This window comes from Psammomys obesus, unplaced genomic scaffold, assembly GCF_907164565.1.
Source record: "Psammomys obesus unplaced genomic scaffold, mPsaObe1.curated_primary_1811, whole genome shotgun sequence".
NCBI lineage: Eukaryota > Metazoa > Chordata > Mammalia > Rodentia > Muridae > Psammomys > Psammomys obesus.
The window spans coordinates 41,029,908-41,056,817 of NW_026585895.1; the positions used below are offsets into that span (position 1 = coordinate 41,029,908).

The 26,910-nt window shown below is 37.0% G+C and overlaps 1 protein-coding gene across 1 annotated transcript in view; it reads left to right on the top strand.

Moving 5' to 3' along the window:
• Positions 1-26,910, top strand: part of Lrp1b (LDL receptor related protein 1B) — a 2,073,786-nt gene that overhangs the window by 1,146,987 nt on the left and 899,889 nt on the right. Inside the window, exons 8-11 of the mRNA XM_055599725.1 lie at positions 11,164-11,386; positions 16,427-16,598; positions 19,134-19,277; positions 23,091-23,327. Of these exons, the coding sequence (XP_055455700.1) occupies positions 11,164-11,386; positions 16,427-16,598; positions 19,134-19,277; positions 23,091-23,327 (776 nt within the window). The remainder of the gene's footprint in view (positions 1-11,163; positions 11,387-16,426; positions 16,599-19,133; positions 19,278-23,090; positions 23,328-26,910) is intronic.

Consider the following 26,910-nt stretch of genomic DNA (forward strand, 5'->3'; position numbering starts at 1 on the left):
TAGAATTACTAACTTTGTCGTTTCTAAGTATACTTTTATTCACAGCCAGGTTAATAAACACCGACTAGGAACAAAACATTGTTATTTTTTTTATCTACATAATCAGATGACTTTATAGGGCTGAGGTACTAGGTACTACTGCATATTGATAAGGTGTGCACACAGTATAAAAATTATTATAAAAGCTTTGCTCTTGTTAAACTGTCTTATTCTACATACTGTGATCTACCATTTTAAAAGAATATAAAATAGAAATTGACAGTTTGGGCTTTGTAGTAATTAGCTCAGCGTAAGCCAGACATTTTTGGCAGTCCACAACTTCACGGGCACTTACGGAGTCACTTCCAAGACAACCATCTGTGTTATTGCAGTTCAGAAGAAGGCCTGCACAAACCAACAGGGATTCCTTAAGTGTGGCAATTGACTTTTACATATCTGTATATAAATATGCCAAACATCAAATTCTGAGTTCTAATATACTGCACCAAATATTTTACAGTTCTACATGAATGAAGCACCTTTAGCACAAAACTTGAGTCCTGCCATCCATAAAACTAGACCTAAGTAAAGACTGCTTTTGGTCATAGATAGGATTCTACCTATAATATAAACGGCATTTGTTGAAGTAAAGAAATGGCAATTTGTGGTCTTATATTACAGGTAGATATGAGGAAACTCCAGCCATAATACATCTTAGAATGTAGTGTGTAGCTACATAAGGTATAGCTCAATGGTAAAGTGCGTACCATCATTCGCAAAACCCTTGGTTTCACTCTCAGCACTGAGAAAAAAAAGTGTGGGTGTGTGAAAATTAGTACTGTATTAAAAGATTGCTTTATTCATCCTTATTTCGAATTTGAGCATTGAGGCTCCCTTGTTTCCATCCCTTCTTCCTATATTAACGCATAATATCCAGCTGAAGTTTTTGAGTATAATCCCAAGCCTTAGCAGTGTGCTCATCTCACGGGAGACAGTATTATAAATGACAAAAATTCAGTTTACTTATATCATACTCTAAAGTTAAAAAAAGAAAAATCTTGATCCAAGAAATAGATGCTATAAATTCAGACTACCGTATAACCCTCCCCCCCCACACACACAATAATGTCATTGTTGCATTGGGGCACATCTTACCTAGACAGCCATTGTGCTAGTTTACAAAGTTTACAGCTGGGTAAGCCTACTGATGCCATGAAATATAGTCAAGGGTTGTCATATGATGCTATCGCTAAGTTGAAGTGATTCGGGGGAGATGTCACTAAAATGAAAATCAACTAGCCAACAGAGTCTAAAAATAAGACTATAAATAAATTCACTCCTTACTAAAAATTCTTAACTGGAATAAAGCAAATGAGAAATTCAAACACATGAAGACAAACAATAATTTATTTGTAATGATTGGTTTTCAAGTAGAATTATAGTTAGCTATGCTGAGTAATATGGGAAACGTATTTCTCTATGCTAGGATGGCATAATCCACTTTCTATACCTTCTAGTCTAATTTTAAACCTGGGCTTATATTTAATCTCAGTATTGCAATGTGAAAAAATTAGTCCAAAAATTGAGGAATATACATGATGATTCCTCTTAATAGATTTTACACATGTATATGCATCTATTTTATGTAAAGAATACTTAGAACAATATTTGTCAATTACAAAATACCATAAATTTTGTCCGGTTGGATGAAGTCGTATCTTAAAAACTGCAAGGGTCAGAAATTACCATTTAAATTAATAAGTGAAGCACATTTGGCATAGGATAGCTGAATGTATTTTTGAAGCAGAGACAGGGTATGTAAAGTGCATAAAGAAGGACAATACCGGGCTACTAAAAGAATTTAAAGACAAGACTTTAGAAAAACACGAGGAAGCTGCCATCTGAGAGGGGACTTATAAGACTTGGAAGGATGCTATTAGATGAAGGCCGTGACCAGGTCCAAGTGACTCTCAAAGCCTTGTCTATCATCATGTGTCCGCTATGGTCTATTTACCCTTGAAGGGGCAGGACAGCCTGCTAGTAAAGCTTTGCCTACATCTCTGGGACTTGTAAGAACAGGAGGGGGCAACTTTTTTTCAGATAAACATGAAGAACAGGCCAACCTTTTTTCCATCATATCCAGTGCACAGACACTTTGGGGGAAATCATTAGGAAGAATGTTTTTAGAATCCAAAGATGCTGGTGGAGAGCAGAAGCCTGCACGTCAAGTTTAATTTCTGTGTGTTTATAAACGGACTGAAAACCAAGGACAACAGAGGTTTCACAAACAACAAAAGTGAAAACACTGAACAACCAAAAATCAATAAATAACTGTCTTGGAGGCTTAGCTAGACAGAGAAAATTGTTTAATTGTTTATCTTCTGCAGAGTTAAATAGCAAGAACTAATGAAATTTGAATTTTAACCTCTTATAAGAAAGACTCATTACCCTTTCAGATTTTCTATTGCACTCAACAATTACAGTTTTAAATTTTTAATATTCTTACTTTAATTCTGAGTACACTTTAATTACTCTATATAATGTGGAAAATGGCTTTCTTGTTCAAATTTTTACATATAATGGAAGAAAAATATAAAATTTTATTACAATTGATGTTCTGTGGATAGCATTAAATTACAATAAAACACAAATACAGAATTAAATTCTCAGTGTAATCCTTTCAAAGAAATTATGTATCATTTTCCTGAAATGGATGCAATTTAGTTATGATCATTAATACATGATTATTAGACACTAAGCCTTTAGCTGGGCCATGATCAGATCATTATAGATAGTCTCAAGTTTGGCGTATGTGGTTTCTAGCTTTGCATCTACCTTCTCAGATGTTTTCTGTTGTGAATAATGTTATGTGAAATGTCTCACACTGGAATATCATTTTTTAAAGTTAAAATAGATAATATTATGTAGTTTTGAAAATGATTTAGAAATCTCTCATCTTCTTTTTACCTCCATCGTTACATTCTAATTGAAGATAAAAGGGAAGGACAACGGCACAAAAGCTTGGGTAGCAGTATACCTAAAGAGCATGTGTCCTTCCGAACCAAAGCTTATCCGTGGGCTGGTGTCCACCTCCCTCCACTGGAAGCTCTGCCTGGCTAGGGGAGGTTCCCACTTCAGTCTCCATATCCACCGCTGCTAGGAGTCTCAGCTAGAGACATCCCCATATCCTCTTAGGAGCCTACCCCTTCCAAGGTCTCCAGTTTGTCTCAGAGATGCCACCCCACATGTTTTCCTCCTCCCAGCTCTCTCATCTCCCATGTCTGTCCTCCCTCCACCTGATCCTCAGCCTCATTCTCCTCCACAAACTCTCCCACCTGGTTATCTTTCTTCATGAATATCTGACATTTATTTTCTTTTCTGAGAGAGATTGGGTCATCCTCCATTGGGTATTCCTGTTTACTTGGGTTCTTTGGGTCTGTGGATTGTAGAATGTTTATCCTGTACTATATGGCTAAGGTCTACTTATAAGCGAGCATATGCCATGTGTTTCTTTCTGGGTCTCGATTACCTCATTCAGGATAATATTTTCTAGTTCTACCCATTTGCCTAAAAATTTAATGATTTCCTTGTTTTTGATAACTGAATAATATTCCATTGTGTAAATGTACCCACATTTTCTTTATCCATTCTTCAGCTGAGGTATATCTAGTTTGTTTCCAGCTTCTGGCTATTATGAATAAAGCTGATACTGACATAGTTGATTAGGTATCCTTATACTATGGTGGAACAACTTTTGTGTATATGCCCTCAAGTATGTCTTGAACCTATGACCCAAAATTTACCCCGCCTACAAGGTATACAGAGATAAAGATGGATCATGGATTGAGGGAGGGCTAAATAATGACTGGCCCAACTTGAGACTCACCCCATGAGAGAGAGAGAGAGAGAGAGAGAGAGAGAGAGAGAGAGAGAGACCCAACCCCTGACAATATTAATGACACTCTGATATGCTTGCAGACATGAGCCTAGAATACTTGTCCTCTGAGAGATTCCACATAGCAGCAGATTAGAAAAAGATGCAGAGACCCGCAGCCAAACATTAGGCATATCTTGGGAGTCCTGCAGAAGAGTTGGGGGAATAACAAAGAGACCAGGAGGAGACAAGAACTCACTCGAAGACCAACACAGTCAACTAACCGATAGTCACAGGGGCTTATAGAAAATGAACCACCAACCAAAGGGCATGCATGGACTGGATATAGGTCCCCTACACATATGTAGCTGATGGGCAGCTCAATTTTCATGTGACCCCCCTAGAAATTAGAGTGGAGGCTCTCTGACATGGACTCCGTTGCCTGTTTTTCTATCATTTTCCCTATCTGGGCTACATTATCAGGCCTCAGTGGATGTTCCAAGGTAGTTTGGTGGGTGGGGAGGAGTCCCCTTTTCTGAGGGGAAGGGGAAGGGAGAAGAGGAAAGAGGGAGAGTGGGACTGGTAGGAGAGAAGGGAGGGGGCTGTGGTAGTGAATAAATTAATGAATTTTTATTTTTTTCATAGATTCCCATTGTTTTAGGAGGAAATGTGCTTTGAAAAGCTTACGAAGCCACAACATGATAAGTTCTGTGTTTGTCAACCTACATCTAGCATTAGTTCGTTCTTTATTCTTACAATACCTATCATTCAAATTCATGATGTAAATGCCTAGACTTTCTTATTTGGTGTAGGATTTCTCATCTATTCAATTTGATTGATATGAAATACAAGATAATTATAGTAGCCGCTCTGTGAATTTGTTGTGAAGATGAAATAAAATAATTCTTTCATTTTCTTTAAAAGAAACAAAAACAAAGAAACAAAATTCTTGTCAGTGCTTTGAAAGCAGATATCATTTGCCAGATTAATTTTTAGGTTTATCACCAAACACCAAACAAACAAATAAACAAACAAACAAAACTTGTTTTAGGGTGTTAGTATGTGTGCCAATTGCTTTGCTTTAAAATTTAGTGGTGGTTGGAACCTTTCCTATAAACACAATACAATACCACTGCTTGTAATAGTTCCTTGAGGACATTTGATCTACATGGGAGTTTATCACTGTTTCTCAAAGTTCCCTGCTACCTTCCACCATGTAAAAAGCACACATCTATACTAAAGCAAGAGCACACATACAGTTAATAAGATGTCAGAATAAAATCTGCTCACATATGTATTGTCATATTGAGTCTGAAATGGTAAACTACTCTTTACTGGAAAAGCAGAGATACAAGAACTATGAATGAGATGTGGCTAGCAGAAAGACCCCTAACATCAATTTCCTTGGTTTGTTTTTAATAAAACATCTTAGAAATAGATACAACACTTAGAGTATTGCTTTAATTTAGTCTGAGAGTTGATGATAGTCAAAATAAAAAAAAACTAGAAGGACATTCAAAATAAATTTAGCACAATAAGAGAATTTTGGATGTGATGGTATGTTTTCAGTGTATCATAATATAAAGAAAGAGATTACTAATACAGGTGTGGAGACTAAGAGAACAAAGGCAGAACTGAAGTTCTAAGAAAGTCAAACATAGAGCAGGACAGAGCTGTTCTCCACAAGACAGTATAAACCGGTGGCTTTCAGCCTTCCTAATGCTGTGACTTCTTGTTACAGTGACCGCAAACATTACATCATTGTTGTTACTTCATAACTGTAATTTTCTACTGTTATGGACTGTAAATACTGTTTTCCAATAATGTTTGGGGGTCGCACTTCACAGGCTGAGAAATACTGTATATAAGGGTCGGTACTTGCAGAACCCTACTATGAGGAGGCTGCAAGCAGTGACTGGGAAGGATCTCTGAGAATACTGTGGATGGCTCAAAATCAACGGCGAACTATTCCGGGCTGGAGAAATCGGTCAGCAGTTAAGGGGCACGGTGGAGAGGAGGGAGGGAGGGAGGGACTGGGAGGGAATGAGGGATCGGGACACGGCTGGGGTACAGAGTTAATAAAATGTAACTGATAAGAAAAAAATAAAATACAAAAAAAAAAAAAAAAAAAAAAAAAAAAAAAAAAAGCACGAACTGCTCTCACAGACTAGCAGAGTTTAGTTCCCTCTGGCTCACGAGCACCTGTAACTCTAACTGCAAGGATCTAAACACCCTCTTCTGGCCTTCAGAGTTACTGCACTCTTTTCCACTAACCCACGCACATATACACGTAATTAAAATAAAAGTAAATTCTTTTAATAAAGGACTTAGGTGTTCGAAGGAAAAAAAAAAAGAACATTGAGGAAAGAAAAAGGATAAAATTGAGTCCAAAATGCCATTTTTATTTACTTTTTGTTCAACTTCTGGAGTAGGTTGTATTCTTTCCTCTTGATTTTAAGTCCAAAAGGTGCCAACAACAAAGGCTAAAACTATATTTCAGATCAAACGGCATAGCTTAATCTAATCAGGAGAAAAATCAAGCAACTACAAATTCAGACACTCAAAGCAACTCTCTGCTGCTCAGACGTGTTAACAGGAACAACAAAGAAAGGCTCAATAAATAAACTGCTTCAAAGAAACGGCGAGAGAGGAAGTACAATGCCGACCTGCATTCTCAACAACAGAAATCACTATGAATAACGTAGTGAAGTGAAGTAAGCCATGCAAGGAGGCAAACTCTTCTAACTCCAACATTCGCGAAAATGATGAAGTCAAAATCAGCTTGTGCTACAGAAGGAGACCCTATCTTGAGAAGCACAAACAAACAAATCATAAAACACTATTGGTTAGCAACCAAATTTTGAAGAATGCCGTACTATGTATGTTAGTTAAAATATTGACGATGACAGGTACACTGGGGTTATGAGATGATGCTCTTGTTCCCGAATCTTCCATCTATGCGGTGATGTCTGAAGATAATGTGATAATGTGGAAAGTGGAATACTATTTATTTGGCTAAGGTTTCGGAAATATAAGAACAAAAGGTAATTTTTTTCAGTCTACAGTGAAATTTAGCTTTTATTTTATAATTATAATTCAGGTTTATTTCAGGTAAAAGTTTCTTGTAGAGCCCTTGTTGACCTCAAACTTTCTGTGTAGCGGAGGATGAAGTAAAGCTCCTGATCCTCTACTTCCAATTTGTGAGATTACGGATTCCAATTAAAGTCCACTGTGCTTGGCCTTGGCGTTTCTCTTTAACAGGAAGTGTTGAAGTAAAATTAGGCAAAAATGAAAGTGGGCGACATGTTTGCTATGATGGTACAGAGCTGTACCAAGCTGTACCGTGGGCAGGAAGTCATCTTTGAAAACTCCTTCTCCATTAGTCATTTGTGTTTGTGATAAACACTGTGACAAAAAGCAGCTTATAAAAGAAATAGTTTATTTGGACTCTTGGTTCTAGAGTGACTCAGCAGCAGACAGCCAGAGCAGGAAGCTAAGGAATCATATTTTTAACACAAAGGACAGAGATAATTCAAAGGGGGGAGGGGTAAGGCTATAAGTCCTCAAAGCCTGCCCTCAGGGACATATTTTTTCCCACAGGGTCTACCTTCTAAGATTCCCAGCATGCAGCTAAACAGTGCCAACAACATGGGACCAAGAGCTGAAGAATTTGAACCTGAGGGAAATATTTCTCATTCAAATTAAAGTGGCTCTATTTCTTAGATCCCAATAAATGTGATGATAATACATCATACACAGGGAAGTTCATTTTAGTGTAAAGAACAATTTTTTTAGTTTTTCTTGGACACTAGGTATTCTACAGTGTGCTGGAAGTGAGTACTGAAGTGGTATTTTATTGTTCTGCCTCCGCTCTGTTTCACATTTCCAGTGAAATTTTTTCTTCATTATAATGAAACTATAAAATGTTAGTAAATCACACACAGAGTAAACCATATATAATTATATGTATATATATATATATATATATATATATATATATATATATATATATATATATATAATAGTTAAATACACACACACACATACACACTTTGGAATATTGAAGTTCAGGAACAGCCTGAACACTCACCACTTGGTAACCAGACTCAGATAGATAGAAATTTATTGAATGTGTATAAAAGTCTGACCAGTCAGAGACACAATCTGCATTCAGGAGCCAATGCTGTGATGCTGAGCCATTCTCAGAGTTAAGTTTCAAAGGAAAAAGACCATAACCGAGCAGGAAGAATCAATTGTATTCCAGGTACATTGTGCCTAGGTAGCTAGACAAAGCATTTTAAGCTGATTGACTAAGATTTAGGCTATGGGAACTTTGGGGACTTTCCAGTTCCCCACTGTTCTGGGAGAAGGGAACATAGCAGGGTATTGTGGTTTTGCTTAAGTAGAACATACATTGATCATCAATTCAAGCAGAGCATTCAACAACTATTGAATTGTGAGTAAATGACTATTATGTCAGTCAGGCAGAGCCTGAGAACTTGAGCTCATTTTCATCTTATGAACAAAATGGAGACTAAAGACAAAATGGCTTCAGTTATGCTAAATATGGAAGCAGGTGTCAACAAAGGAGCTACAGTTATGCTAAAAACCAAAGTCTCAAAGAGGTGCAACAGTTATGCAGAAAGTTAAAGCAGGCTGAAACAACACACATGATAAAAAACACAATTTTTCTCAGGTGGGAGTGAAATTTATTTTAGAGTTACTATAACCAGGCTTCTTATGATGTTGAATATATCTGTATTTTTTAGTTTTGAAGTTTTAATTTCAATAACACTGAGAAACTTGTAGGAAGAATAGCTAGTATATTGTTCATTACAACCTAATTCATAACAATAAATCATTCTCCATCAGAAGTATCAAGCTAACTTATATTTAAAAATATATATCAAATTCAATGGCCTCTTCTTTTGTGGTTATTTTTAAAATTTTATTTACTTATTATTTATTAAAATATATTGTCTTTTTATCCCAGCTGTAGTCCTCTCCCTCATCTCCTTCCAACCCCAACCTCCCTCCCTCTTCTTTCCCTATGCCCCTCCCCTATTCTACTGATAGGGAAAGACCTCCTCCCCTATTATCTGACCCTATTATATGCCCCTAGCCTATCATGTCTCATTGTGACTGTCTGCATCTTCTTCCTCTGTGGCCTGGCAAGGCTGCACCACCCCCCTCCACGCCTCCAAAGGGGAGGTGATCAAAGAGCAGGCCATTAAGTTCATGTCAGAGACAGCCCCTGCTCCCCTTACTAGGGTACCCACTTGAAGACTGAGCTAACTATTCTCCTCTTGAAGGATAACTTGATTCTTACTTGTGAAGTTTGACCCAGCCAACCATTCTAATCCTTCCTCCTGCAATGTTTCTCTTAGACATCCATAGATGTCTGCTTTTTCTGCCCTCTGACCTTGCCTAACATCTGACATCATCGGTCTTCTTTTCTACTTTTATCTGTTTCTAGAACAGGAGGCCTCGACATTTCTTGTCTTCACTCTACTTTCTTTATTTCTTCTGGATATAATCCAATGAAATCAACTTAAGGGTCCAGATAAGCCTTCCTTTATAGACAGGTCTTTGCTTTTGTTTTTTTCTGTTTTCTGTGTGTTTTAGTTTTATTTCATTTTATATGTATAAATGTTTTGCCTACATGTACATCTGTGACTGGTGCCTGAGCAGGTGGAAAGAGACCATCAGATATCCTGGAGCTGGAGTAGAAAGCAGCATTGTGAGCACTGGGAATTGAACCCAGGCTCCTGGGGAGAACTGCTGAGTAATGTCTCTGAGAACAGCACAGGTCATGATGTGCCAGCTTCTTCCACCCTCAGCACCTGCAAACTAACAAGTTCTCTTCACCTCAGTGGAATAAGCTAATGTAAAATGGGAATGATGCAAACAAGAAGCTTTATGCCATGTGACAGACCTTCCATAAAATAGAAGTGTCTCTTTTGTTTAGAATTCCTCTTGTATATTTTCTATAAAAGAAGAAAGGTACTCCTTTTTGAAATTTAACTTGGGTGAGCTACAATCAAATTGGCTAAGACTGAGGAACATGGAGATACCAGAAGGGTACAAGGACACAGAGAGAAATAGAGAAGGAGAGAGAGGAGGAGTGCTGGGTTATATCCATGAATTTTTATTTTTTTGTCTGTTTGTCGAATGGACTGTTACTTGAAATGTTTAACTTGCTAAGATAGTATAATCTTTTAAGAACTCATAAGAAACTCTGGTTCCCATTAGTACAGAACCTTATACATTTATGTTTAAAAGCCTTCCATGTGGAAAGAACTGTTAAAATGACAGTTTAAATAATACTTTTTAGTTTCAAATATATACTCATTGTTTTAGATAATTCAAGAATGTTGAGAAAAGTAACTAAAAACTATTTCTCCAAGTTTGTAAAATCCAATATTCTCTACTCTGGGCAATCTTCATATTGCTCAGTCACTGTAAATTAGATTATTCTTGAGATTATATTTAAGTCAAGGCAAGATGGTCTTCTCTTTACAAATGCAATTAAGTCTCATGAGTGGAAATCTTGTTAACTATTGTCAGGATAATTGAAATTGATTTGTGTTTACTAAACATTGTGAATACTAATCAAATATTAAACACTCAAGTGTTCCAAGTTCATTCAAACCTTTGGCATCTCAGAACTGCTTAACAAGATTTCTTGTCCCAGAAGTCAGCATTTTGTTTCAGCTGTTTCTTCAAAATACATTAAGAGAAATAGAGAAGTGTCCTCCCTTTCCTCCATACAATTCTCTTAGTTTGGAAACATTTGTAATAATCTGGGAATCTCGTTATTTGTGCATTGTTTCTAGGGCTGCAAACAGCAAGTCTGCTTCACTCTAGTCTAAGTTTGCAGATCTCTGCCCCCTCACAACATTACAGGACTACACAGAACAGGTTTTATAGGATACAAATATTACTAGCAATTTGGAAAGCAGGTTGGAGATAATGTCTGGTGGCTCCCATGGCCTGGCCCGGTGGCTTGGCTTGTACTGAATGCACTGGCTCTATGAGGCTTAACAAAACTCTGCTGATACAAAATAAACCCACCGAAGTCATTGGTTTTAAGGGTATTTTACAGTTGTTGCTTAACCTGCTCCCTTACGCCCTGCAATATTCATTAGCAGATTTGTCTGTTTATGACTGATATTATATGGAAATGGTTATGGGAAGCTAGCAGATGTAACTACTGAAATAAATTAGAAGGAGAGTTCTGCATTTTACAGATGGCTCTCTCAAATATGCTTTCTCTCCCTTCATATTAACATTTACTTTTCTTTCAACAGAAAACTTTTCTTTACTGACTATGGAACTGTTCCAAAAATAGAGAGATGTGACATGGACGGGATGAACAGAACAAGGATAGTTTCCGCAAAGGCAGAACAGCCAGCTGCCCTGGCCTTGGATATCATCAACAGATTGGTTTATTGGGTGGATCCCTACTTGGACTATGTGGGAGTTGTAGACTACCACGGCAAAAACAGGCACACTCTTGTTCAAGGCAGACAAGTAAGTACAATTTTGTTAGAAAATACAGCTAACACAATAAACTGAATAAATGCTACTCTCCTAAAAATTAAAATTGGCAGCATTAAAAATACCTCCATTCAGTCTCTGTGTGGATCTCTGAGGGATGGAGTCACAGGCTGCCTCTATCACACATTCAGTTGACTGCTTTCTGATCACTCGCCCCTGCTGATGCAGCCTTGCCAGGCCACAGAAGAAGAGGATCCAGGCAGTCCTGATGAGACTTAACAAGCAATAGGCAGATGGCAATAGTGGAGAATTCTCCCTTTCAGTGGCCTAGAGGAAGGGGATGGGAGAAAGAGGGAGGGATGGTGGGACTGGGGGAAGTTGAAGGAGGGGGCTTAAATCAGGATACATAATGAATAAATTGTGAAAAAAAAATTTAAAAATACCTTAAAAATAAAAATAAAATAAAAAAACCTTAAAGACAAGATGTTACGGGTCACAAACTTAATGGTTTTTTGTTTTTGTTTTTGTTTGTTTGTTTGTTTGTTTGCTTAATTTGGGAGGATATTCTAGTCAAGGTGATACTAGGTTGTGCCCATTGTATTGCCAAGGTCCTCAAAGGGAACATAATGGAGTGTGTGTGTGTGTGTGTGTGTTTGGGTGTGTGTGTGTGTGTGTGTGTGTGGTCTGGTTAGTACAGCAATGATTGTTTCCTGATGGAAAGGCAAGGAATGAAAGGCCATGAGGTTGGATACCTAAGCCAGTAGCTTAGAGAGCTACTGGCCTTCCCTCTAGATTTGAATTCCAAAGGAGTATGCTCTAACCTAACATGAGCAAGGGAATGCCTTGGCAACAGAATTATTGAACTTGTCAGCTAGTGTGAGGGCAAACAGGAGAAAAGCAAGTTTCCCTCTTCCATGATCTTTTATGTAGCCTACCACCAGAAACATTTTAGTGTGGCTCTTTCCACAATAGATGATCCGGATTTAGGGTAGGTATTCAGATCTCAAAGGAGCTTTTCAAGGAAATCCCTCCCAGGTGTGCCCAGCAGGTTGGGGTTTAGTTAATCCCAGATGTAGACAAAATGATAGCCAAGATTAGCCATCACAGCCATGAAGTCAGAGATACCACTTGCCTCTTGTCCCATCTGTTGAAAGCAAACAAACATAAGCAGGCACACAAATGTAAAAGTGCTGTATTAGCAAGACAGAGACTCCCTGGAACAGGACAGATGTCATGACCTACTTTCTGAAAACTAATTTAAGCAGTTTATTCATATGGAGCCACACTACCATCTGTCCCACGGGACATTAAAAATAGTTTGCTAACAAAAGCAAATGTGTGCTCACAAAAATATCCTAATTATTTTAATAGTGTTAGACTTAATTTTGCCAACTGATTCATTTGTGTACTTCCTAAATGAGAAGTTTCCAAGGTCAATATTCTTGCCTGTGAATTACGTTTCTCTCTCTCTCTTATTTTCAAACAATGTTCCATAAATATCTTAGTAAGCTGAGATGAAGTTTATTTTTTCTCTGGTATTTTTACACTGGTATTTAGCTACTTCTCACATGTTACGCAATCTCTCATGAGGTTTTTAGTGAGTTATTAGAGTTAAAAATTAAATCCCTTTTGTTTCTTTTATAGTATGAGGTAGGCACATTATGTAATACCCCTTACAGTTATTTTTATCTACTACAATTCATTCCTCAAATGCATTTCATTTTCCTTGACACCTGAGTTACACACGCACACATACTATATATGTATATATATACCTATATGTGTATATATATATATATATATATATATATATATATGTTTTGGGTAGGTCTTGCTTATGTCATTCTGTGTAATAAGTTTGTAAGATGATTTTGAGAGTCAGTTTTTTTTATTAATTTGTCATTAAAAATTAAACATTGACTGGAGAACTCAAATGATTTTCCTCATAATACCTACTGTAAAAGTCTTAGAAGGGCTTGTACAGATGGCTTAGTGGTTAAGAGTATGTAGTGTTCTAACAGAAGACTCTGACAGAGCTCTCAGTACTTTAGGGTGCTCACAACCTGTAAAGCCAATCTGACACCGTCTTCTGGCCTCGGTGGACACTGTATCCGTATGCGTAAATCTTTCACATAGAAACACACATGTAACATATTTTAAAATAATAAAAAGAAATCTTCCAAAAGGTTTAGAAATCTTTTAGATGTCTAGTCTCCGCTCTCTTCCTCATTATGATTGTTGTTGTTGTTTTTTGTTTCTGTAGTGTCTGCACACATGTCTGCTTGAGTACACTATGAGAGCGGAAGCCAGGTCTCTCAGAGTTGAAATAACAGCTGCTCACAGGTCTTCTAGCTTATTAGAATAGTGCTGGGGTTTACACTGTGGTCCTCATGATTACACAGCAAGCCCTTTTAACTGCTGTGAAATCTCTATGTGCTGTGTGGGTTGGCGGTGGTGGGGACTCAAGTACACATTTATGGAGGCCAGAGGTTAACCTTTGATGTCTTTCCTCGGGTGCCAGTCGCCATGTTTTTTGAGTCAGGCTCTCTGATTGGCCTGGAGCTCTTTAATTTGGGTAGATTGGCTGAGCAGAGAGTATAGAGATGCCAAATCCACACTACACCCTCCTGCTTTTAGGATGAGCTCTTAGAATGGAACCCAGTTCTTTCCAAGCACACAGAAATAGGTAAAACAAGTACTTTACCAATTAAGCTTTATTCCCAGCCATTGAACTTTTAGTTATCCTTATCCATATTTCTGTTTTATGTGTATGGCTGGTTCCCTGAATATATGCTAAGTCTGCCACCAAGTAATGCAATGTAGATAGTCTTTTGAAGTTTTAAAATACGGAAACTGATTTATATGGAAGAAAGTGGGGAGCTGTTAAATGAAATACAGTTTTTGCCATGTGAATAGGTTTTCCATCCTGGCCAGTTGTCTCTTCGGTAGCAATGGTTTACGTCACTGATGTCATGTATAAAACAGTAGTAGTATGTCATAAGGACAGACAGAGAATGAGGATGGTCTCACACTCTGAGCAAAGCAAAAGCTGCAGCTTGTTTATACTTTCTAATGTGAAAGAAACCATTGCCTAAACCAACACTAGGTCATTGGTGTATATGGTGGCTACGAAATCAGCTGCATGAAAAAATGCTGCTGGTAAATGCACACATCCCTCGCCCCTCACAGTATGTGTACGTACACTTATTATAATGTCACATATTTGGAAAGTTATTTGGGGCCTTTAACATGGAACAGTCTTTTACAATCATTCCTGCTGTTCATTTTTAGAAAGAGATTTCCAGGTAAAAAAACAAAACAAAACAAAACAAAACAAAAAACAAACAAAAAAAACTTCAAAGCCAGTTTTTTTTCTATTCACACCTCATAAAAGGATCAGAGAATCACAATGGTTCACCTATGCTAGAACTATATAGTTTCCAAGAAGTTGTTTTGTCTGTTTTGTTTTGTTTTGTTTTGAGACAGGGTTTCTCTGTGTAGCCTTGGCTATCCTGGACTCACTTTCTAGACCAGGCTGGCTTCAAACCCACAGAGATTTGTCTGCCTCTTTCTCCCTGAGTGCTGAGATGACAGGGGTCACATTCTCAACTCCAGATCTATCTGTCTATAAGAGAGCCCAGGATACAGTCTCTAAACATAGTGATCAGTGGTTGTCATAAAATCTCTGTAACATCCAGTAACAACCTCACATACCCAGACCACAGCCATTTCTTTTTTTCTTTCCAAGTGGTGAACAGTAAAAGTTGCCTTTTTTAAATTTTTATTTTTTTAATATTAGTTACAGTTTGTTAACTTGTATCCCACTCCCTCATTCCCTCCCAATCCCACCCTTCCTCCTTCATCTCCTCCCTGCCCCTTTCCAAGCCCACTGATAAGGGAGAACCTCCTCCCCTTACATCTGATACTGGTTTATCAGGTGTCTTCAGGACAGCTGCAAAGTCCTCCTATGTGGCCTAGCAAGGCTGCTCCTCCCTGGGGGAGGGAGGTGTCAAAGAGCCAGGCACTGAGTTCATGTCAGAAACAGTCATTGTTCCCCTTATTAGGGTACCCACTTGGATACTGAGCTACCAAGGGCTACATCTGAGCAGAGGCTTTAGGTTGAATCCATACATGGTCCTTGTTTGGAGAAACAGTCTCATAAAAGACCCCTGTGCCAAGATATATTTGATCCTTGTGGAACTCCTGTCTTCTCCAGGTCATATTAACTCTCCTCCCCCTTTTTTTTTGATTCCCTGCATTCAGAACCATTTCAAATTAAGCATAATTTAAGAAAACAATTAACATTTATTCCCAGCAGTTTATCAGAAAAATAAAAATAAAAAGTACATCAGTCTTCCTTCTGCCCCAGTGGAAGTTCTATGAACATCAAATGCTCAGTCCTCACTACAATACACAAAACGTTTACAGAAACAGAGGCAAGATATTAATTTAATTGTGTGTGTAAAAATCATTCTAATTATCATGAATGAATAAGCTTTAGAAATCATGACATTTGTGAGTAAATTGCTGAAATTTTATTTACCATTATTGCATACATGTGATTTCTTTCACACTATTTTCCACACTGCATAAAACATTAATCATAACTTAAGACAAAAATGTGACTTTTAACTTATGGAACAAATATTCAAAGGTGTTTTCTTCTCAGACTCTTAGTGAGTGTAGCTGTGATTTTTCAAGGACTACATATTTATGACTATATGATCACGTAGCCCATAAAATATCCTAAATTATATTAATTTTGACATGGCATGGCATGATAGTGAATTCATTTCAAGGTCTAGTTCTTGCTAGCCTTAGAAACAATAAAGTATATATTTCTGATTAAACATGAATATAGTTAATTCCCATGCATATAAAACGATTTTATCCACTACTATATATTACCCTTCAGTAAAAAAGAACAGGACGTATTAGATTGTTCTTTTGAAAGAAAATAAATGATAACATCCTTCTGATTCTGGATGTTCTTCACAGTTGCAATTGTAATTTTTCTTTTGTATTAGAAACACCATAATTAAAAGTCATAGCTGTATTTGATGCTCTTTGCAGGTTAAACATCTCAACGGCATAACTGTATTTGAAGATTATTTATATGCAACCAGTTCTGATAATTTTAATATCATGAGAATAAACCGATTCAATGGCAGTGATATTCACCCGATAATTAAAATGGAAAATGCTCGAGGAATCCGAATCTATCAGAAAAGAATTCAGCCAACAGGTAAGTCACTGGGGTTTCTTAAAAGCCTTTCTAACAGCAGCTTGAATGGGAACATAGTCCTTGTGCTTCTGTGTGGTGTTAAAGAGGGTATCATATATTCTCTTTTTTGACAGCAAAAATGTGCATGCCTCCTTGATAGAATAGAATAGAGCTCCCTTCTCAAGTCTAAATGACAAACTGCTTCGCTCCTATCAAATCATTTCTACAACCATGGGATTGAAATGATGGCTAGAGTTTAGTTTCAGAAAGCAGCTTTCTACTGTGATGTGTGTGGACAGGCAGCTCAGATGCTAAGCTTTATTTTTGAATTTTGTTATCATCTTTTTTTTTTTTTGAGGCAAGTTTCAAATCAGGCTATTTTCTGTGGCACTTCCCTGGTGTCCACTGGCGATAGTTTGCATTCTCTTGATTTAATATTCCAGTTGCTTTATGTTTTTAAAAACATGACCATTAAAAAAAATGAAGCTAAAAAATTAAAGCTAACTGCAGTAGTTTAAGTGTTTCTTAAAGACACAACATAATTATTTTTATGGTATCTTAATAATGCTATTTAGCAACTCAATTTAGCCCCAGGAATAGAGTAGTTTTAAAGCAAATATTACCACCCCAAATTTCTGTCATCTTTCTATTCTTATGCCTAAAATTAAAACTAACCTAAAATTATTTAAATATCAATGTATATCCATTATATACAGTGCAGGTTGGTAGCAAATTCAATTTGAACTTTGTAGAGAACTTTATTGAAATTCGATGTTAGGCTTCCTGAATTTTCCAATTATTCATGGACAATTACTATGCATCAGGATTTAACTGCCATAGTGGGAATATATTAATAAACAAAACACAAAGTATTATTTGCTTTTATGAAATTTATGTCCCATTCAGACAATGCCATACAAAAGGAGTAAATAAGTTATTTATTTCATTAGAAACAATAACTATTATTAAAAAGAAAAGCAGATAAGAAAGGTCTACAATGTCACAGATGGAGAATTTGTAAATTTTTTTTGTTAACCAGGCAAAAGAATTCTTATTAGAAAGATGACACTGAATAAAGACTTCAAGAAATTGGATATGAGAAGCATGATGAAATGATGAAGTGAGAGGGTTGTAGAAAGAGGTGTGTAATCTCAAATTCATGAGGGAAGAACAAATTAAAACTGTTCTGAGCATCCAGGAAGCTCATCAGGTTGAAGCAAAATGACTACGGACATAAAAGAAGGGTAGAAATTTGGAGAAACCATAGACTTTGTATCAAGAAGGAGCTTATAAATTATCATAAAGACCTTTCTTTTTTTCATGAAGTAGGAATCATAAGAAACCATTCAGCAGTGTCGTGATTTTTATAACATTTATGAACAATCCATAGATACACAGAACTGACAACAGGCTGTGTGTGAGGGTGGAATGGGGATGATTAGAAAATATGGTTATTTGACAGTGATGTTTTGAATGTTGATGTAAATATGTGATTGGAATGGTTTTGAAGGAGATGGAAGGAAAGGAGATTGAGAATATAAGCTATGACTATTGAGAACCATGTACCTTAGGTGAAGGCAATGAGAAGTCGTCTCTTTTTTTTTCCAGAATGCATAAACACTGGAACACTTGCATGCTATTAGCCAATAATGAAAAGGAAAAGGAAAGTGATGATGTTGGCAGGATAGCTTTTCTACCCAAGGAACTTCAAAAGCCAGCAGACAGTACTCATCAGTAAAAGCCTTCACCAAGAGAGCATTTCACTCTTTTTTTTTTTTTTTTTTTAGAAAAATGATGGATACAGAAAAAGAAGTAAAGTAGTTTGGCTATAAAATCGCTTTGTCATGATATTCATCTCACTTTCAACTAAGAGTTGATCAAAAGTATAACCCTAAGCATACACAGATCATTACTGACACTGTTACAGTATTACTTCTCTTTAACCATGTTCTTTCTTATTAACATGGTCCTATTCAATTTTGTTCTTCTCTACTTCCAAAGATGCATAAAGTACATTTCTATGCCCTACTTTTCTTGTGCAAATTCAGTCTTCAACTTTCTACAGCTACAGTTGTACACATGATTTATTGGCAAGGTTCTCACCATGACAATGAATGAAACCTTGAAAACATATGTTGTAGTTTAGCATGGATTATCACTTCAGACATTATCTAAGTCCTGTTTCTCCCAGTGTGGCTGTTCATTTGTTTATGGTGGCAGAGAAAAGCCTTTGCTCACCTCCCTACAACTGGGATAATTTTTCTGTTATCTTTTATGTCTCTTTCCTTTCTTTCTTAATGTCATTTAAATGGGTACATGAAGCTTGTTTCCAAGGAAACAAAACATGTTAATTTTATATAAACATATAAAATTAATATTTCTTAGATTAAAAATGTATCTCAAAAAGATTTTGTTAATCAATTTCCTCTTCTATTGGATTTAATCTGTTCCATGTAAATATAGTATTCAATGCATGAGCATGTATCTTCTGCTAAGATTCTGTGTCCTTACCGTGTAAAGCTTGCACATAATAACTTTGTCTTGTTTTCTCTATAGTCAGAAGCCATGCCTGCGAAGTGGATGGGTATGGAATGCCAGGCGGATGTTCACACATCTGTCTGCTCAGCAGCAGTTATAAGACACGGACCTGTCGCTGCAGGACTGGCTTCAACTTGGGGAGTGATGGCAGGTCATGCAAAAGTATGTTGTTAATACAAACATCTTGTCAGCAGGCATCATTTCAGGACCAGCAGTATCAACATCAATAAGAACAGGAGATTTTGCCTGCAAATACTTCCTAAACACTTTTTCTCCTCAAAGTTGTAATTTACCTTAAAAAAAAATCTTTACATCTGGAAAATTTTAACAAAAAATGTTTTTTTTTAAGTTTTTAATTTCCTGAATAAGCTACACATAGGGTTGGCTAGATTTTCCTCTTATCTGACCCAAAATGCACCTCAAAAATAGGTGTCTTGTTTGACTGACAGAGTGCATATACAGCAATATTGTACCATTGAATACAACCAAGCCGTATCAACGCATCCCTTTATGTAGTAGCAACAGAACCCAACTCTACTTCTTTATTTCATGTTTCGTTAACAATGGTAATTAAGCATCAATCCTTTCAATTTAGTAAAAAAAATCCCAAGGTTACAAGCTATTAGAAGTATTTCTATTTAAATTTTGGAATTCAGCATGGTAATTTAATGATTTTTTTTTTCAAACAAGCATGTAATTTTTTTTAAAAGAAAATAAATAAAATACATAGTTACATTTGATTGGGTTGTAGTGGACTGTGTCCTTTTGGTACTCAAGTCACCACAAAGAATTCTAGCTATACTACAATTATATTAAACACAAATTGATTCTTGATCTTCCAAACTCTATAAGTTTCCTCTATTAGGACCAGGCACCTGGCGCTATCAAATGCCAGGGCAATATCAGTCCACAAAGGGAAATGTTACTGTAAAAACACATTTTAGCTGAGGTCAGGGGGTTAGGAATCTAGCAATGATTTTGCTAGCTCCAAAATGACATTCAATGGGACATCCTCCCAATCCATTGGTGATGTCCTGTCCCTTTCTTTTGTTTCTCCCAAGGGTAAATGGCCTGGAGGACACCTTTGCGTTTTCTATTAGATGTTTATCCACAGAAACAAACTTTTTTCTCACTTTTTACATTAGAGTAAAATCATGAACTTCAAAACAGAACTCAGGCTATGTCAGTGTCTGTGATATTTAAATTTCTGTTTTTATTGTATATAGAAAACACATACATACACACACACATTAAAGTAGGCATAAAGAAAATGCCCAAAATAAGACTGAATAAATAAATGTAATTTTTACATTTTTAAAATGTAAAATTTACATCTGGTAACAATGAAAGTCCAGGTTTATCTCCTGCTAACTGTAATTTCATTAAAAATGTAAATTAAAGTATGCCATGATAGAACCTTATTGTTTCTTTACTACAATGTAATATTATACTAGTAGTAAAAAGAATGTTTTTGAAAATATTTTTAATGATCTGAGCAAATATTAAATTTAATGATGCTTAAATTGAAAAATAAATATATGCATATAATATTTATCAAAAATTTTTACAACTTCAGAAAATGATGCTACCAAATGAACTGATACTACTTTTAAATTACATAAAATATTATTTCTAAATAAATGCTTTTGACATCATAGAGACATTAAGAGGTGTGAAAGCAGGGATAAGAATGTAAGGACAACTTATATCACATAATTACTATGATTACATCTAATGACAGGTGTGAAATGACAGAGCAGAAGGAAAATCTTTATCCCAGGGCTATGATCAAACCATAAAGTCAATATGTACATGAACCAGTGATCTTTAAACTATGCAGTGGGAACAATGTAAGGCTTCACACGCTGAATCAACACAAAAGATAAACTTGTTTAAAACATGGAATGTTCCCTCTAAATAATTCAATACATATAGAAGGAAAGAACTGTGGGCTTTTAGTGGGCTAGGAGGCAGCAGCAAGCAACAGACAGTCACTATGGCCTAACTGCATTTATATTTAAGCAAATGCCATTATGAAGTTCATCATTGTGTTCACTGAATATATGCCAGTAATAATTAAATATGCAATGCAAAAATATTTACACAAGTTAAATTTGATGAAAAATACTACACAGAAGTGAAATGTATTATATGATTAAATCTATCGATGGCTGTTGAGTATAATAAAAATAAAATTAATTTATGAAATTTAAAATGCAGTTGAAGTAAATTGAATCCTCTGATAATTTTTTTAAAAATGTATAGTATAAAAAAACCCCCAAAAACCTCTGTATAAAGTTATATGTCAGACCCTGTAAAAATATTTAAGAATTAAGTTTGTAGGAAAAACAGAAGATGAACATTTATAGGAACACAAACAGCTTGAACAGGCTTCTTTAATGCCAGAGAGTTGACATCTCTCTTTCTAGTCACATGATGACTAGGACACAGGACATAGTCAATGACCATTTTTTAAGAGAAAGCACGTAGATGTTTCAAGCTTGAGTTTTTGGGGCTCAGAATAGGGAAGTGAGGAGGGCATTTCTTCATGTAGGGGGAGAATGTAGGCCGTTCGTGCTTTCCTTGGGCAGGAAAGATTGTTGAAACTTCAGGGCAGTTGTCTCTTTTTGCAAATGCTGGGTAAGTTGCTCTGCTTCAGTAATTTCCAAATAGCTGGCTTCCTGGAACTCTACATTCAGGACCTTGGTTTCTTTGGGGGCTGTATGTGGGGTGGGTTCCTTTAGAACTCAAGAGGTAAAGAACCATCTGACTGCCCGGGAGCTGACGTGGAGGGTCAAACCCGAGCAAGAGGATTTACTAGCACAAGACTCTGAAGTATGTGGAGTGGGCTTTGAGTGCATCTGGCAGGTGCTATGTATCTACTTCCTCTGTATGGAAGCCTTGCCTGTTGGGCTTGGACACTGCTGAAACTGACTCAGCCCAGGCAATTAAAAAAAGTTACAATAATTTGCAAGGTCTCTCCTCACCTTTATACTAGCAGTGAACAGGTGTGAGAGTTAATGTCGTTGCAAGACAAACAGGAGCTCCTGGGCTGCAGCCTTGGAGAGATGTCACCACTGGGGGGAAAAAATTGAGGGGTGGGAGCTGAAATCCTTTTTGGGGGCGATGCAGTTGCCTTTAAATTACCCATGTTTTTGTAAAAGTATGAAAAAAAGGAAGGAAGGAAGGAAGGAAGGAAGGAAGGAAGGAAGGAAGGAAGGAAGGAAGGAAGGAAGGAGAAAAAAGGCTACCTTAATTTCGGATTTCAGTAACTATAGAGCCTGTTTCTGTTTGCTTGGAGTTGTTTGTTTGTGTGTTTGATTGCTTTTAGTACAGCCTGTGTTGTACATGTGACTTGCTGGCAAACAGCATCAGCCTCTGACATTACAATTCAGCGGTGAAGTGAACTGGTGCTATCAACGGGCACTAATTCATTTCTTCTCAGAATTAGTCACCTGTTTGGACAGCAGAACACAGTAGCTTTCATGTTCTTGTCCCTGATACCCTGTGACTCTTTTGTTCATCACAGTGTGTATATGGCAACGCTGTACTGCAGCATTTTAATTGGCCTGAAGTTTGCAGCGCTGTCAGATGTAATGAGTGCAATAGATGGTATCTTCAAAAAGCACTAGCTTGATTGTACTGAATTACACAATTAGATGTACCGGATATTTTAATAAATTTCCATTTTACAAGTTACAAGTTATTCAATGATCTGTCATGTTTTTGCTATACAGACAGAAGAATAATTAACTAAATATAACCCATTCAGTGAAGTAATTTCTGTTTTAATTAAAGTAATGCAATTAGTTGGCCTTCTTGCATCAAGATCCGTTTGGCATATTTTGGAGTTTAATTTCTAGTATTGAATTTTAAAAAAGCCTAATTGTGCCAGTTAATTAAACAGTGGCATTCGGCAGTATAAAGAAGATTATGCAGCATGGGTTGTTTATGTTTGTAATCTTTCTTCCACAGGGCCAAAGAATGAATTGTTCCTCTTTTATGGGAAAGGACGCCCAGGAATTGTTAGAGGAATGGACTTGAATACCAAGATAGCTGATGAATGCATGATCCCCATAGAAAATCTGGTAAACCCTCGTGCTTTAGATTTTCATGCGGAAGCTAATTATATCTATTTTGCTGACACGACCAGTTTCCTAATTGGCCGGCAGAAGATAGATGGCACAGAGCGAGAAACCATCCTGAAAGATGGTAAGTGACACTGTGTGACATTAGCATCAAAGTGCTCAGGGATAAAGGCTTTAAAATGCTATACCCAGTGTGTTTCATAACGTCGAGCAGATTCCATATTCTTGTTTATTTAAATAAATTTTATAATTTTATCATCTCATTAATTTCCATGTTTTCTCATTCTTGTATGCAAATACTTCATTGAAAAACTGAACTTGAATTGTCCACTACATTCTTAATACATTAAGAAGTAAATAGATATATTATTCACATTTTGGCAAAATGTAAAATTACAATGTTGCCTTTATAGACTATGGTAGAATACAAGGTTTAACAGGATGTCAAATAATTCTGTAGTATTTGGTCCTCATTAGAAAACTGCTTATTTCAATAAAAGTACCTATTGCCTTTAAATTTTTGCACACTCTTTCTTATTATATCAATTAAAATGGAATTGTATTGCTCTTGCAGTAGTAATTATCTTAAAAGAAACTTAAACACTTATACTTACTTTATGAAGACAAATATTATAATAAATGTAATGTGCATGTAATCTCACATGCATGTAATTTGCTTAAACCAGTATGCAATTATCTTGGGAACAGCCAATCAAATAACAAAATAACATTATCAAAATTAGAAAACTAACATATTAGTAAACCAACAGATGATTGAGTAGCTCCCTATTGTAACTATGGATCTCATTTTCCTCACATCTAAAGCCAATTTGGTTCCTGAATAGTTTAGAAATCCCTGAGCCAAGAGTCATTAACTGAATACTTACAAAGGACCGTTTACTAGTCTATCCTATGTGCTAAAAGTTTAAAAAGAATGTAAGGGAATAGCCACTTTGATAGGAACTATAAACGCATGGAAAATTTAAAGCATTCAGTATTTGATTAATGAAGTCCAAACTGTCCCAAAGAAACATGGAACTACCTAGCTAGTAGGAAGCTTCAGGAAGTGGAAGACACCACTACATGGATATCATCAGAAACTCCTCTTCCACTGGAGCCCACAGATAGCCCCTGCACATGTTGGGAAACCCCATCTGCCATCCTTCTCCAAACCTCACCCACACTGGGAAAACTCAGCAAAGGAATGGTGCCAAAAGTCCAGTTTTGCAGTTCTGCCAGCCAATGCAACCAGCTTTTCTGATATGGCCGATGTGCCTAAATGTGGGTTTTTGACCATTCCTGGACACAGACCCATCTTCTGCCTGACACATCATCACAAGTCCCCTAAGGTCTGAAAAACCTCCATGCCTTAGCATGGACTTCTCAGCCCTGTTCTTCGGGACTGATAAACCGGCCCAGGGAGCAGCGCCTGATAAAACTGCATTCATCTGTATTCAGTCAGGTCTAATGTGGCCTCTATTTCTTCAGCAGAAAATCCTTTAACTCTTTAGTCACCATGCACTTGTGGGTTATATCCTAATAAGGAGATATTAAAGGGAGAGAAGAAACACTGATGCATTCAGGAAAGTCTATGGGAAAAATAATCTCCAGACATAGGATAGATACCCTCAATGGATCACTATTTTGGGAGTTCAAATTGTAGATAATACTGACAGAATATTTATGCCAATTAGAAGTTGCTTGAGTGTAAGGTAAAAGATTTTGCATGAAATTCTCAATGATAAAAGCAAGAAGTATTTTTATATAAGAAAAAATGTGGATATAGTCATATTATAGGAAGACCCATCCAAAGGTAGGATGCACAAGAATCAAGAGAACAGAGAGACTCAAAAGAGATGAGAGCTCGTAGCTTTAAAATGGATCTACGAAATGGAACAAGAGGCTCATGGGAAGATGGTTCATTCAACCCAGTTATAATCTGAGTCAAATTATCATTGTTAAAAAGTTAACTCTCCAAGATAGGCAAATCAAGTTCTAAAATGAAACATGTGGCAGTTTCAGACATTTTTAGATTTAATTTAATGTAATTATTATCATTTATTACAATTTATTCAGTTTGTGTCCTGGCTGTGGTCCCCTCCCTCATCTCCTCCCACCCTTCCTCTCTCTTCTCCTCCTATGTCCCTCCCCTAGTTCACTGATAGGGAAGGTCCTCCTTCCCTTCTATTTGACCCTAGCCTATCAGGTCTCATCAGGACTGGTTGCATTGCCTTTCTCTGTGGACTGGCAAGGCTGCACATCCCAGGGGAAGGTGATCAGAGAGCCTGCCACTGAGTTCATGCCAGAGAAAGTCCCTGTTCCCCTTACTAAGGACCCATTTGGAGACTGAGTCTATGATTCTTTATCTGAGCTGGGGTTTTAGGTCCTCTCCATGCATTGTCCTTGGTTGGGGTATAATTCTATTCAGGGCCCCCAGGGCTCGGTTTTTATAGCTGTTGGTCTCCTTTTGGAGCTCCTGTCCCCTCCAGGTCTTTCTGTTTCTCCCTTCTTTCATAAGGTTCGCTGCACTCTCCCCAAAGTTTGGCTATGAGTCTCAGCCTCTGCTTTGATACCTCTATCAGTATAGTCTTTTAGAGGTTCTCTGTGGTAGGCTTCTGTACTGTTCTCTGTCTTCTCCTGCTTCTGATGTCTATCATGTTTGTCCTTCTGAATGAGGATTGAGCATCTTCCCTGCCTTCAGACATCTTTAAAATAGCCTAATGATTAAGGAAGTACATATGCCACTATGATTTTGTATTCTCAAGGAGGTTCTAATTAATTTTTTTTTTCTTTCATTGACTCTGGCAAAAACTGAGTTTCTACTTATCTCTGAAGTGGGATATCAGATTTGGGGACAATGAACTTACACTTTCCTGCCAAGGAGGTTGTTTGGAGTGTTCTGCCTTCAAATGACTCATTCATAAGTCATGAAGATGTACAATACAGGGGCCTTGGTTTCCTTTCAAACAGTGTCAGTTTCAGGGCTCTGACTAGAGGTTTCCATTGATAATCCTATTTTTGATAACATCATCTCATTAGTGACCTTAGTTCTTCAAATAACAACAGAGATGACTCCAAAGCCACTGAACTGTCTGAAATATCTCTTTAATCTGATTGGCCTGCTCTTTAATCACCTCCCCCTGAGGGGGGAGCACCTTACCAGGCCACAGAAGATGACAATACAGCCACTCCTGATGTGATCTGATAAACTAAGATCAGAAGGAAGGAGAGAAGGACCTCCCCTATCAGTGGACTTGGGGAGGGGCATGTGTGAAGAGGGGGAGGGAGGGTAGGATTGGGAGGGGAGGGCTTATGGGGGGATACAAAGTGAATAAAGTGTAATTAATAAAATTAAAAAAAAAACAGTCCTGATTTCATAGTTAGCAGTTATGAGATCCTGCTGCAAGACTCTCACAACTGAAAAATACTTAACAATCACACACTTATAAAAGAGAAGAGAGTTTGGTTTCTACTTCAGTCATGGTTTTACATTTCATTTTCAAAGAATAAAAGTCCTTATTTAAATATAATATTAACATGGGAAAACCTAAAGTTTACATTGGCAAATCACATTTTTTTTTTTTCTGGGAGTCATAGCCTGGGTTGGCAGGTGTGGCCTCCCAGAATTTGTGTTATATGCTCCCATTTGCTTTCACTGTTTCTGTGAAGAAGTTGTTTGTTGTTAGCATCAACTGGCCTTTAGCTGT